The sequence below is a fragment of the Gouania willdenowi genome, chromosome 2, assembly GCF_900634775.1.
Source record: "Gouania willdenowi chromosome 2, fGouWil2.1, whole genome shotgun sequence".
NCBI lineage: Eukaryota > Metazoa > Chordata > Actinopteri > Blenniiformes > Gobiesocidae > Gouania > Gouania willdenowi.
In genome coordinates, this window is record NC_041045.1 from 280,777 (window position 1) to 296,651 (window position 15,875).

General features: G+C 39.0%; 1 protein-coding gene across 1 annotated transcript in view; it reads left to right on the forward strand.

Annotated features, from left to right (window-relative positions):
- Positions 1–3,269, forward strand: part of LOC114477914 (zinc finger protein GLI2-like) — a 57,009-nt gene extending 53,740 nt beyond the window's left edge. Inside the window, exons 13-14 of the mRNA XM_028470611.1 lie at positions 406–739; positions 1,592–3,269. Of these exons, the coding sequence (XP_028326412.1) occupies positions 406–739; positions 1,592–3,177 (1,920 nt within the window). The 3' untranslated portion in view covers positions 3,178–3,269. The remainder of the gene's footprint in view (positions 1–405; positions 740–1,591) is intronic.
- Positions 3,270–15,875: the final 12,606 nt, after the last annotated feature.

A 15,875-nucleotide genomic window follows, 5' to 3' on the forward strand; every position in this document is an offset into this window, starting at 1 on the left:
TACTGTATACCTGAAGGTATCTGCTGATGTTTGGCTCCTGGTCACGTTTGTGATTCACAGACAGAATAAAATGGCGGTCTGTAATCTATCACAGGCTCCTCCCACACTGCTTCCACTGTGATGGTTGATTGGAAAAAAGATTCTAGTACGTATAAGAACAGAAACATTGCAAATACATGATATATACATTAAAAATATAAGATGTTTTAAATATGAATAAAGGTCCATTTGTTCCATAAGTTACTGACATTTGTCAGTAGTATTATAGTAAATAATCTTAGACAACCAGTTAAAATAATCTTCTATATAAATATTAGTAAATATAATGTGTTTCAGTGAGGGCTCATGATAAGGTCCAGTGTACAGTATATACTGTAAGGACAATGATGTTCTCTCTCTCTGTAGACGTATGAGTCCAGCCCTGGTGGTCACTCATCATGCTGCAGCCAACCATCACCACTTGGCAGTGCCACCAACAATGACAGTGGAGTAGAGATGGCGGCACACAGCGGGGGGAGTCTGGGGGACCTCAGTGCTGTGGATGACCTACCGTTGGTGGAGTCGTTGGGCTTTGAGGAATCGGCCACGATGGGTCTTCACATCAGGAACCAGCTGACCACCACCCAGCGCCTGGAGCAGCTCAAGAAGGAAACGCTGAAGACAGTGAGGGACTCACGCTGGACCATCGACCCTAAACCTACGGTCCGTGGCACCAAGTTTCCACCAATAGCAGCAAACTGTAAGTTTGGTTTTTAAATTCCTGCACCTCTAACTTTTATGACTGATCTCAGTTATGTTGACTTTGTTCATCAATTATCACAGTTTCATCTGGATCACGTCCAGAACCTACTTTATTGTTATTAATAGTGAAATAATACCAAACACGCCCTGTACAGTTAATGGACTTAACCATTGTCATTCATTTCATATTTATACGCAACAAAAATGCACCAAAACAATCACGCGCTGAGATCATGTGATCAGTTAGCTACACTTGCTAAAGCTAACACTAGAGCTCCCATTGAACATTGAAAAATATGCAGGAAATGTGTAATATTGTCCCAAAACATGTGGGTGAGGGTTTGTGTCATATACAGTAGATATTTCAATATAAGAAGTCATTTTACGTCAGAATTGATATTTTTATCTCTCTAAGCACCTTTACAAAGACACAATGGTCCTCATTTATCAACGTTCAATAACAATGAACTAATCAATAAGAACCTGTGTTTGATTCAACCCTCAACACTGTTATTTTCCTCCACAGAGCGTTTAAAACTAGCTCTTTAAATTCCATCTTTGTCACTTTTCATCTTGGAAACGTTTCTTTTCTTGTAAATGTTTGTTGGACCTCAGTGGGCGGGGCCTCCGAACCAGGAATAATTGAGGGCGTTACAATAAATTCTCAACACCTGATCATTTGTGTGGCCAGATACCAACGTTTGTGTCGTCCATTGTGTGTAAATATGTGATCATTTTCCTAAACATACATGAGATATAATAATGTGTATAAAATACTTCACATACTGTACATAAGGTTGTGAATGATTAAAATAAGTGTTTCTACTACTTTTATGTGTTTTTATCTCAGATTCCCTCTTGGACAGTTTGGGTCATCCCAGTCCTAACAAAGTGGCGTTGCTGGAAAAGCTGTCGGAGCGGCGTGACAGCACCTCCAGCACCCTGAGCTCGGTGTACACCCTCAGCCGTCGCTCCTCAGGCATCTCCCCATGTTTCTCCAGCAGGCGATCCAGCCAGACTTCCCAGTTGGACGCCAACAGACTGAATGCCGTCAGCTCCGCCGACTCCTACGACCCCATCTCTGTGGACGTGTCGCGGCGCTCCAGCCAGACCAGCCACTGTGGAGCCGCAGCAGGAAGGTGTGAGGAAGCACCTCCGTGTCCTCTCAGTCTGACCCCAGCCCAGCACTACCGGCTCAAGGCTCAGTACGCTGCTGCCACTGGTGGTGCACCACCAACACCGCTCCCCAACTTGGAACACACCGCTCTGAAGTATGAAACCCAGGAGGATGACAGACGCTTTGCTTCCAGGCTCTACAGAATCCCACTCCCCCATGAGATGATGGCCCACATCCCCCGCAGAGCCAGTGACCCAGTCAAACACATCCATCCTCTCAGGCAGACACAGATTCAACGTTACAACAGCATAGACACGCTGAGTGGGGGCTTCACAGCCCACCCTCCTCCTTACAACTCACACCCTGCCAACATTGTGAAGAACAGCAGAAATACAACCAACAGAGCGATAGAAAGTCAGCAAAGATCTTCAATGTTCTATTATCAACGAAGGGCATCTTTGAAGAGCACAAACGTTTCCACTCAGGTTCTGTCCTCTTGTTGCCAGAATCCCTGCCAGCAGATGTGTGTGACTTTACCTCCACAGTGGAACACAAACATCTACCAGGAATCCTGCAGGCTACAGACTCAAGAGAACCTGGCTGTTGTCCAGCAAAACCCCAACTTTGGATTCATGAAGCAGCAGAGGAGCAGCACAGGACCTCAGCACATGAACGTTACATCCAACGCGCTCGTTCCAGACAGTGTGGGATTTGATCGGGTGCAAGTAAAGACTGAAGACTGCCAAGAAGGCTTCATGGCAGTTCTTGATCAACAGAACTGTAACGTTATCCCCTTGAATGCAGTAAATCAGAACCTTCTCCAACCGAGACCTCCAGCAGAGCCTCCATATGGTAGTAAAACAGTGAGGATGCAACGTAGTCACATGACTGATATGAACCCAAATGTAGCTTTAGGACCTCCAGACGCTGAAGACAACACCATGTACCACTACACGGGACTGATTCAGGTTTTGAAGCCCAGTGAGACCTTGGCTAGTACGGTCTCACCTTTGGAAAACCTGGAGGCAGATTCTGGAGACTCTCGTCTAGCTCTGGAGTCATCAGAGATAGACTTTGACATCATGTTGGACGACGGGAATCGCTCCAGTCTCCTTTCTGGGACTCTGAGCCCAGGTTTGCTCCAAAGCGTGTCACAGAGCTCCTCCCCCCTCATGACGCCCAGGAACTCGGTCACGCTACCTTCAGTCCCTGCTGGGACGGGCAACATGGCCATCGGGGACATGTGCTCCATGCTGACTGCTCTGGCTGAAGAAAGCAAGTTCCTGGACATGAGGAACCTCAAAGTGGAGATGTTCTAACTCAACAACCAACCATGAACTGCTGTGATCGTAATCCAAAAAAACTGATAATAAATGTTTTTGAAAAGCCATAGTTAGCTTTTTAGCCTTAATGTAACGCAAACAACACACGTATTTAAGATCAAACAACAATATTTTCATCGCAGATGGTTTTCATTTATGAATAAAATGGGTTTAATAAGTGCCTGCATCATATCACAGTTATTCATTGGACTAAAACTGTGTTTTCACTCCCATGTCTTCAGTTTGATTGTTACAGTGTGTGTGTGTGTGTGTGTGTGACGTACACGAGTGAGTTCATATGTGTAAAGAAAGATCAGCTCTTTCCTCTTTGTACAGTTTTTTCTGCTTCTGATGTAAATATAATTTGTTTTTTAAGAATTACTGTAAAGTCTTTGTTTTTTAAAAAAACAGTTTGTTTTGTTTTTCTTTCATCTGCTACGACGCTAACGACGCATTTCTCTTTGATCTAAGGAAAGGAGGCTCAATGCTTCCTTTATAAAGTCCTTTAGTCTAGGAAACACTGATACATCCTTTACCAAAGGAGACCACATCATGATCACCCACAATTCATTGCAGCGACAACATTTAAAGGGACACACACACCCAAACAAACTCCCCTATAAGAATGTAAGCTCCTCCCTCTTAAACTACGTCACAGCTAAAGCAAACGACAGGTTGATATTACGTTAATATATTTACATTCAGTATATAAATAATATAGTTTATGGATAAACCAAAGAATGCTCAATCATTTTCACTTTTAGTAGCAGTTACACCACCTTGTGTCTCCTTTATGAGACGATCTGACGTGTTTGTGAGCCAATGCGACGCATCGGTTAAACAACACAATCTGTGTTATTACTGTCGATAGAAGAGGAGAAGATAGACTGTAAATGATTTATTATTTATCACTCATGAATAAACATGAAGGCCCTAAAAACATAGCAGTGAGTGTCTCAGAGACACTTTAGAGGCTAAAAGAAATAAAGCTGAAATACTGATGTTCTTAGAACAATTAAAGATGGAGGAGAAATAACTTTTTAATAATGTCTACATTTCCTGGTGTGTACAGTCTGATGATTTAGAACCAAGTGTGATCAGTAAATATCATTCATCAAACCATTGTTTCAATAATTCAACTTTTGTCTTAAAGTCACCTTCATGTTCCTCCACATGTTCCTCCACATGTTCCTCCACATGTTCTCCTTCCTCTGCTTTGAAATAACGACCTCGTCTCACCTCTCGCACACTGAACATAATGTAAACCGTGCGCGTACGCTGATGACAAAGGCTGTTAACGGGAGTGTGTGTGTGTGTGTGTGTGTGTGTAGATAGATATTAGCTCTGACACAGTGACCCAGAGGAAAGAACATAAAACAAACCAGGAAGTAACAAATGCTTTCACTGTGAGAGAGAATTCATCTGAGGACACGTTTGATCTGGAGCTTCTTATTCTGTGTGAGACGTGAAAACAGCCTCAGGCAGAAGATCTGACCAGGAGGAGGAGATGAAGCCCAGGAGAACCTTCACCAAGATATGAGACGACTGCAACGATCCTTTCAGAATAAAAACAACAGGAAGTGATAAGAATGAGTGAAATCTGATAACATGTTAATGATTTATTCTAACGTACTTTCTATTTCCATTGGTTTAGAAAAAGACATTAAATACATCTTAATATAGGAGATCCTAATATATATATATATATATACAATATTAACAAAATGACAACATAAAATAAAGTATGGCACAAATATACAAAAATAACAGAAAAAAAAAGACAAAGAGAATGAATTATAGAATATATCAAAGAAAATAAACACAATAATAATAACACTAAACATGTGTCACAGCTTTATTAGCTTTGAATCTGAAAGTTTTAAAATGTATGTGATTACTTTAACCTTGAGGACGTGAAATGTAGAGTTTGATTATGATTGTCGTCATCATCAATGACCTTGGTCTAGAAGTCATTTAGCTGTCAGAGGAACCACCCCCCCCACCCCCCCCCCCCCCACCAGATGACACCACATCACATTACAGCATCATTACCGTACGCGTGACAGTCTAACTAGACAGAGTCCCTCCTTGAGCGGCCGATGTCAGCGTGGATGATGGATCATCTTATTTCTTTCTATTAGACGGATATGGAAATGTCCCAGTATGGTGATTTATTAAACCATTTGTGAGGCCTGTGGTCTGACTGGATTACAACTAATATATGAAACTATGAATGATCCAAACATACAGTAAGCTACAGATGAATTATTTATAACTTATTCATAACAAACACACACATCAACAATCATCATTTGGTCAAATATCTACACTAACTGTTACTAAAGTCTGTGCGTTCACGTCCTCCACAATAACGATGAACGTAGACATTCCATCACCTTAGATTTATCTGTGTTTCATGTCTTTTAAACTCTCCATTAACAGCAGATAAAGTCTCTACATGTGTCACTAATGTCTATGGAGGAAACAACTCCACAGTGGGTGTGTCACGATTCTACATACTGCAGCTTTAATGCTCAGATTGGCCATTATTCTAAATGCTGACATGAATGTAGATCATGTGACCCTCAGATCACATTGTGACACATTTAACGTACACATCTGTCATGTATTCTCACTCTTAATGATTATTATTTCATATTTTTAGTCTGATTTAAAGAATCAGATTATCCAAACATTTAGAACAATCCTATTAGAAAGTTTTACACTTGTTGATTCTTTGTGCAAATATTTTGAGTGGATTCACTCTACCACCCTCTAGTGGTAGTCTGAGGAAGTGCTCATAGCCTCTCCCTACATATATCGATATATATACATATATAGATATATATACATAGATATATATACAAAGTATTTGTACTTTCCCTCTTTGGAACCAAATGATTAAAAGTATAAGTTTAGTGTGAGTGGCCTCTGTGGGACACACATTTATTATTAAGACCTTATTTTAATAATGTCTGCTTAATATTAACCAAGGTCCTGTGAATAATCCTGAGAAGCAGAGGTCAGAGAGTCTGGAGGGATTCAAACACACGTTGGGTCTTTTAACAAGGCTTCAAATGTTTAATACAGGAGGTGAACGAACGCAGGAATAACCTGGATTATTACAAAATAAAAGCCCTCACAGTCAGCCACGGAAATACTAAACTAAAATAATTCATATAGTCTCACATTACGAGGATAAATGCATTTTTTAGAATTATGATAGTTTAACACAAAATTTAAAAGAAATGATGTTTAAGTGTGTTTTTGGAAGTTTGTGCTGTTGTTTTATATTTATATATATATTTATTTTTGGGTAACTGGGGGCCACACACACATTTAGGGCTGTGGCCCCCAGTTACCCATGTCTGATTTAAAGCATTTTAAATGTTGACATTTACAACAATATTTACATTTCTCTCATAAAATAAATGCTGGCATTGTATAAATCATTTCAAATTAAAAGTCCAATAAAATAAATGTTAATAAGGAAACTTTTATTGTTTGAAAAAAAAAAAAAAAAAATCATTTTAAATTTTATTTAAATGATAGAAAAATATACATTTTTGGCAATTCGCTGTTAATAAATACATAAACATATATTATGAATTAATAAAATTTAAATTTTAAATCTAAACATTTCAAATTTATTCTTTGCCAAAATATTATTTTCTCCATCAAATCTAATCTGGTTTTGTGAAACTAAAATGAGGTGATTTTAGTCCCAATAAGTATTGCAGTAGTTTGAAGTAAAGTGTTAGAATAAGTGCACTTAGTAAAGTATACTTAGTAAAGTATACTTTAGATATACTAAGGGCTTCTATGATGTCATGGTCTATAATAAGACATCCATATTCATCATGTGTTGCTATGCAAAAGAACATCTGTTTAGCAGCAATGCACCATCTGGATGCTGATACTCTACAAAAACAACAGTGAAAACAAACACAGGTTGTTTCAGGCTTTGCTCAAGGACACAATGGAACAGTAGAGTTTATCTCACACATGATCATTTACAGTCATAAGTAGTATTTTAAAAAATAAGGTGCAGATATAAATAAATATGAAGAGGTAAAGCTGTATAAATATACATATTACAGGTTATTCACATATACAGGTAATAACAAAAGCTTTGTGTGTTAGGACGAGTCATTTTATTCTTGTCAATTCTTCATTTTTCTGTTTATTTGTAGTTGATTTATGTGTTTTTTTATATTGTAGTCATGTGATGTGTTTTAGACTGTGTTTATACATACAAGATAAAACCAAAATAAACACTTAATTACAGAAAATATACAAAAATAATTATTTATTACCAGAGCATCCGATAATAAAATAAATAAATAATATAAAAGTAGTAGAAATAGACACACAAAGTGTGTGTGTGTGTGTTTTTATTGTACTTTTTAAAATGTTTGTCACTTTGTATGTGTGTGTATTTGTTATTTTTGTCATTTATTTAGAATAATAATAATAATATAATATATTTGTACAGTAATATAATCATTAAAATAATAAGATGAAAACTCCAGATGTTTCCGTTCATGATGATATTTTAAAGGCAGATCAAGTGCAAAGTGTCTGAGCGTTTGGGGGGAGGAGTCATGGATCCTGGCCACAGCTGAGGGAGGTCAGACCATCACCTCAGCGTCAGCCAGCCATGAGGTCTCCACTCTCTGGAGGTTTAAGGATGGAGGTCCTCATTAAAAAGCTCTCCATGCTGTCACCTGGTCCACCTTCTCAGGTCTAAACGTCTGCTCTGCGTTCTGATGAGAACTAAACTTCTCAAACACCTCCTCTTTCACCACCTGAGTCACTGAAAAGCTTTAAATACAGATCACATGACGTCAGGTGATCAGTGGTTTTATATCAGACGTGGGAAACTGGGGGCCACATGTGGCCCTTAGTCTACTTTAGTTCAGACCCCAAAATGGATGCACAACACAAATACACACAAAAATACACAAAACCACAACAAAAAGATACAAAAGTAACAGAGAAAAATGTCAAAATACAGCTGCTGCACAGCAATAATGAGGGCCAGGCCATTTTAATGTAAAATATGTTTGTCCCACTGAGACACTAGGAGGCGTCGCTCACTAGATGCCTTTAACAAAACAACAATATAGACACTTCTACATCACATTTTAATAACTTTTCTACACATTGTTCATCACTTATAAACCATTTCTACCACTTTTACACCTAATGTCACATATGTTGACCTATTATTGTCACTTTTAACCTCTTTTCACCAGATTTACTGATTATTTTTGTCATTTTCACCACATTCACCATTTGTCATGTCATTATTTACCAGTTTAAACTAATTGTTCCAATATTTACACTTTGAACCATTTTTACTATATTTTCTGTCTATTTTTATCCACTTTAATTTATAACTTTGAACCATTTTCTGTGGTTTTTAAAATTCACCTCCTTTTCCACCATTTTTGGTCACTTTGAAGCATTTTATTAGTGATTAAAACCAGCACGTCTGTAAATACATCAATAAAGTCACAAAAGTAAAACTGTGTGAGAGAAAAGTGTATTTCATTGGTGAACAGTGAAGGGAATGTTTAATATGTGAATGCATTATTCTACATTAATGCTAACGGCGGCGGTGGCTGTCAGCAGCTAACTCATAACACAATGATGGATGGTGTTTATTTAGTGATGATGGGACGGAACAGATCAGAGCTGATCACATCATCATTGATAACGTGTTAGTGAGTCCACCTCTAAAACTCTCTGTGCCCTTGGCCCCTCCCCCTCAGATCTCCCAGCATGCCCCTCTGGTCACATGACAAGATGAAGAAAACATTTTAAACTGGGAATAAAAGATGAAAACTAATATCTACTGTAGAATGAGGTCACAACTAAACAACAATAACCACATATTTTACACAAAGCTTTGTCTAATGTCAGATAAAAACAGGCCAATCATCATAAACGTGGTGCTACAGTTTAAACCCATTTATGTGATGCATATTTACAATCATAATTACTGATCCTTTAATAAATAACCTAATAAAAGTTAACCTTCCTCGTGTGTTAGCTTTCTGTTAGCATCTCTAATGCTAACAGGTCCTAAATCAGCTGTAAAATACACTAAAAACAATATCTATCATCTAATTTATTTCATATCTATTGATTACCTTGTTAGGATTCATAATCAATGATAATATAGGTTTTAATATTTATGGTGTGGGTGTCTGAGCCTTTAATATGTCAGTATATCTATAGATTTATATAATTATTAAATGGTAAAATGTGTAAAAGCTTGATATGAAACATATTTTAATAATTAATAACTACATATGTGTAGAACTGTAACATGGTTCCGTATTTTAGTGTTAAATTATATTTTTTATGGAATTTTCATGGCAATTACAAAGTCAATTATCTAAACTCAATTACAATTTAACTACGATTACGACAGCAACATATTTTTAAAATTACAATCATAATTATAATGACACCATGATTGTAATTAATAATCAATGACATGATTACAGTGAGCCCATCCCTAGTGGTAACTGATGAATGATGAGGGTCTCAGAGTCAAACAGGAAGTTAAATGTTTATGACCTCATCAGGTGAGTTTATTCTTTTTTTATTTCATTTAAATGATCATTTAGTCAAATCTAGTAGAATGTGGACAGAGTGTAAAGTATTGTTATGAATTAAAACCAACCTTGTAAGAAGAGCTCCAGCCTGTGCCAGCCTTCCCATCATGCACCAGCTCCCATGAGCCTGGGTTCGCTCTCCACCATCTGCCCTGATTTATAGAAAACCCCAATGATTTATGGGCCGTCATCTCACAATGAGTCCTTCTCTCTCATTGGTTCACCTCCGACCTGGAACACGCACTGATCATACACGATGAGGGCTTTGAACACAGGCTGATAATCACATTAAAAACCCTCCCCAGCACCAAGGGGGAGGGGCATCACGGACTTTGATCCACCAATCAAACGGCTCCATGGCATCACCTAATACAGTGGTTCTCAACCTGTTCAGCACTTTAACGACCCTCCAAAATAAAGGCTCCAGAGAGCGGTGACCCTCCACAATAAAGGTTCCAGGGACCCTCCAAAATAAAGGTCCCAGAGAGCGGGGACCCTTCAAAATAAAGGTCCTAGAGAGCGGAGACCCGCCAAAATAAAGGTCCCAGAGAGCGGGGACCCTTCAAAATAAAGGTCCTAGAGAGCGGGGACCCTCCAAAATAAAGATCCCAGAGAGTGGGGACCCTCCAAAATAAAGGCTCCAGAGAGCAGGGACCCTCCAAAATAAAGGCTCAAGAGAGCAGGGACCCTCCAAAATAAAGGTTCCAGAGAGCGACGACCCTCCACAATAAAGGTTCCAGGGACCCTCCAAAATAAAGGTTCCAGAAAGCGGGGACCCTTCAAAATAAAGGTTCCAGAAAGCGACGACCCTCCACAATAAAGGTTCCAGGGACCCTCCAAAATAAAGGTTCAAGAAAGCGGGGACCCTCCACAATAAAGGTTCCAGGGACACTCCACAATAAAGGTTCAAGAAAGCGGGGACCCTCCAAAATAAAGATCCCAGAGAGCGGGGACCCTCCACAATAAAGGTTCAAGAAAGCGGGGACCCTCCAAAATAAAGGCTCCAGAGAGCAGAGACCCTCCAAAATAAAAGCTACAGAGAGCGGAGACCCTCCAAAATAAAAGCTACAGAGAGCGGAGACCCTCCAAAATAAAGGTTCCAGAGAGTGGGGACCCTCCAAAATAAAGGTCCCAGGTGGTGGAGACCCTCCAAAATAAAGGTCCCAGAGAGCGGGGACCCTTCAAAATAAAGGTTTCAGAGAGCGGGGACCCTCCAAAATAAAGATCCCAGAGAGCGGGGACCCTCCACAATAAAGGCTCCAGAGAGCAGGGACCCTCCAAAATAAAGGCTCCAGAGAGCAGAGACCCTTCAAAATAAAGGTCCTAGAGAGCGGAGACCCGCCAAAATAAAGGTTCTAGAAAGCGGGGACCCTTCAAAATAAAGGTTCCAGAAAGCGACGACCCTCCACAATAAAGGTTCCAGGGACCCTCCAAAATAAAAGTCCCAGAGAGCGGGGACACTCCACAATAAAGGTTCAAGAAAGCGGGGACCCTCCACAATAAAGGTCTCAGAAAGCGGGGACCCTCCAAAATAAAAGCTACAGAGAGCGGAGACCCTCCAAAATAAAAGCTACAGAGAGCGGAGACCCTCCAAAATAAAAGCTACAGAGAGCGGAGACCCTCCAAAATAAAGGTCTCAGAGAGCAGAGACCCTCCAAAATAAAAGCTACAGAGAGCGGAGACCCTCCAAAAAAAAAGGTCTCAGAGAGCAGAGACCCTCCAAAATAAAGGTTCTAGAAAGCGGGGACCCTTCAAAATAAAGGTTCCAGAAAGCGACGACCCTCCACAATAAAGGTTCCAGGGACCCTCCAAAATAAAAGTCCCAGAGAGCGGGGACCCTCCACAATAAAGGTTCAAGAAAGCGGGGACCCTCCAAAATAAAGGTCTCAGAGAGCAGAGACCCTCCAAAATAAAGGCTCCAGAGAGCGGAGACCCTCCAAAATAAAAGCTACAGAGAGCGGAGACTCTCCAAAATAAAAGCTACAGAGAGCGGAGACCCTCCAAAATAAAGGTCTCAGAGAGCAGAGACCCTCCAAAATAAAAGCTACAGAGAGCGGAGACCCTCCAAAATAAAAGCTACAGAGAGCAGAGACCCTCCAAAATAAAGGTTTCAGAGAGTGGTGACCCTCCAAAATAAAGGTTTCAGAGAGTGGTGACCCTCCAAAATAAAGGTTTCAGAGAGTGGTGACCCTCCAGAATCTGAGCGAGGCTGCGTTATGTTTATTTCAAAATAAATGCACATGTCGACCAATCCACAAACAACTGAATATTTACACATGATAAATACTTACATACAAATGTCATAACGTGTGCAAAATTGTGGATATATTTGTGAATATTGGAGACACTTTAATAAAAAAGAGTGGGATGTTTACAGGAAGTGGTGTGACATCATCAATCATGTGATTCTGAATGAAAGCTCTCATGTAAGCTCTACATTACCTCTGGAACTGGCAGTAGATGTTTGATGAAGATGCCCTCCAGGTAGACCTAGACACGCTAGACGTTCATCCAGATGTGGAACAGATCCATGATGTGGTTCAGTTTGTCCTCAAACACCTTTTAGCTAAAAAGACTAATTATCTGTTTCAGTATTAACTCATATTCATATTAACGAGTGTAACTTACCTTCACTTTTATACTGATGAACATTGTACAATGACAATAGACTGATCCAAATACATAAATAATAATAATAATATAGATTAAAAGGTGAAAGAGTCAAAAAAAAACACTAAAGTTTGACCAGTGAACGAGTGGAGGAAGACGTGGAGTTTATTTATAGTTTATCACAAGTGAGACACAACATGTAAATATATTTAAACACAGCGTAATATAAATATAGAAGAGCAGGAGAGGAACTATCAGAATAAAACATGCAGAGAGAGAGAGATAGAGAGAGAGAGGGAGAGAGAGAGAGAGATAGAGAGAGATAGACAGAGAGAGAGAGAGAGAGAGAGAGAGAGAGAGAGAGAGAGAGAGAGAGATAGAGAGATAGACAGAGAGAGAGAGAGAGAGAGAGAAAGAGATAGAGAGAGAGATAGAGAGATAGAGAGAGAGATAGAGAGATAGAGAGAGAGATAGAGAGAGAGATAGAGAGAGAGAGATAGAGATAGAGAGATAGAGGTATATCTACAGCGTCACTAAAGGCACGTTGAAAGAATCACATGTTGGACTTTGGTTTGAGGATTGACCTGTGAATGAATGAGGCTGAAGAACACTGGTGACCTTTGACCTGTGTCAGGTGTGTTTAGTCTAATCTTTAGTGTCACAGATCAGATTATTATTATTATTATTATTATTATTATTAGAGAAGGATTTAAGGAATGAATAAAACCTTCACACTCTCGTTCAGTTCTCGTGCATGAGGTCAAAGGTCAAGATGATAAACTGTCCATGTCTGACACAGATCTAGATTATTGTCATGTAATGCTGCTAAAGCTAATGCTGCTAAAGCTAATGCTGCTAAAGCTAATGCTAAAGATGAGCTGAAAATTGTATTTTTCTCTGACTTTAACAGTGATCCATGTGACATGACTCAGCTGATCAGTGCCGTCTGTTTCGTCTCCATCTTCTTTGTAAATGATAGTGTAAAATATGAAGTTAATAAAAATACTCACGGACCTGCTCAGTGAATGGTTTACCTCCTATATTTACCTTTTCAAAGTGAAACTGTCCTTTTTACACTCAAAATCCCTCTTGTCTCATTAATAATATTAATAACACTTTTTAAAAACTCAAAGACACTAAACAGTTGTTAAAAGGGTTAACAATAATAAAGGTAAATACAGTAAAGACATAATCATAAGTTAAAAGCTTGTAGAAGGAGTGGAAGTGGATATAATTTATAACATACAGTAAGTGTGAGTCTGAATATGTTTAATATTAATAATAGAAACACTATTAAAACACTAAAAATCACTGGAATAAAATAACAAACACTGTTAAGTTAGAAATATGAACAGTCTATGTTTTTATACCTTTGACCTTTGACCCACAGGACAAACTCCTGGTGGAGTGAAGCTTTTATTGTTAGAGCTCCCCCTGCTGACTGGCTGCAGTATAGGTTATAAGCCCCGCCTCCTCAATGATAACAGATGGATGTGGGTCAAACTGTAAAGTTAAAATACTGGTCACACCATTATTTTCTGCTGTGATCATTAGTTATTATCACCTACATTGTGTTCTAGTGATAACTTTGTTTTAAATCAGTTATCTGAGGTTGAAAAACGGGATTTGACGTCATATATGTCGATGATTGACAGCAGATGATCGTGCGTAGTTCTCTCTGGGTTCTATTCTCACGTCTGGACTTAAACACTTTTTTACGCGCCTGCAGTTACGCACTTCTCTCCTACGTGTATTCTCAGGTCCAGGCTGATGACACGCCCACCACGCATAAGGAGCCAAAAACTGTGTCGTCAGTGAATGAAGGTGGGGCTGAAGGAAAGGAGGAGGTGATGTCATCACGAAACATGGAGTTTTATTAACGCTTGTAAATGTCATTGAAATCTGTGAAAATGATAACGTTCACTTTTAATTTGAAAAGCCTTCATTGATAGACATTGTAACAGGTTGATTTGATCAGATCATTGATCAGATCATTGATCAGATTACTGCAGTGTGACTGAGGATCAGTTATATTCTAAGTCACAGTTAAAATGTGATGTAGATATGATGTAATAACGTCCTGCTTTAATACAGAGGGATGTTTACAGTGAAACACAACTATTAACTTCCATAATACACAGTTTCAAATATAAATAGTTTAAAGTGACCTGAGCCTCATTAAAATATGTGTGGGAACAGTTTGTGTTCCATCCTCATCTGCATATGACAGCATGTTTCACTCTGTAGTGGATCAAACTGTGACTTTACGTTGGACATAAAATAGTTGAATCACTGTGACCAACGTGGACAGAAATCTGTCACAGTTTTAATTAATCACACAGCAGCAGCTGAGTGATCACAGCTGCTGCTGCACGACGCACGAGTCTGTGTGGCTTCAAATGTAACTAAGTCCATATTTCTAGTGTTTTATAATGTTTCACCAGATGGGGGCGCTGCACTTATTCCAGGGTTAGAAGAACATAAGAGGAAAAGGACTTACGCACAACGAAGAATGTGCGTAAAGCCAGATTTGAATGGGAACACCCACATTTCAGGGAGGCTCCACCCACAGTGAGTAACTGTGATGAAGGCGTGCAGTGACTGACTAAAGAACAGGAGGAGAATAGCGTACAGCCAGAAACAGCTCACGTGAGAATAGAACCCATAATGAACATCAGTTATGTCGTGAAGAAAAGCTGAGCTAGATATTGGTGTAAATAAATGGTGGTTTTGTACGAACCTCTATGATCTGAACCAGTGGGAAAGATATTTATGTTCTTAGCGTAGCTGGGCTGCATCAGGGCAGTACGCTAAATGGGCGGGGCTTGTTACCAGGGCTCCAAATTTGCGGAAAGTTAAAGAAGAAGAAGAAGAAGAAGAAGAAGGTCAGTGTATGTTTTATTCATTGGATCATGTTTGAAGACACAGTCACAGTTTTTCAAATTAAGAGCGTAAAAATAAAAGACTTCCAGCTGTAGTTTCTGTAGCCCAGACATATTTCATATTTACCACTTCTTCTCTTTTTGACCCTGGTAAGATCATAAAATAAAATTCCAATGACCAAAACATAAACTGACCAGGGAAGAGGAAACGATAGAAAACAGGAATGAAGTCTCAGCCTCTGGAAGTGAAAAGAGAAATGTAAAAAATAATTAAAAACAATTAAAAAGGGAGAAAAGAGAAAGAAGAAAGGAATGATGTTGTTGGAAGAAAGAAGAATAAAGAAAGAAAAAGGAAAAAATAACAAAAGGAGAAATTATGTCTTTGAAATAAAAATAAAATGAAAAAGGAATAAAGTCTAAGGAAGAAAAACAAAGATTCCTGAAAATAGAGTATGTGAATGTAACGTATTTCCTTATTTTTGATGAAGCACCTAAAGAATAGATACATTTAAAAAGATTAAACTGGAGTTTTCTTATTGCTAACATCCATCCAACGACCTTTACTAGTTTATAC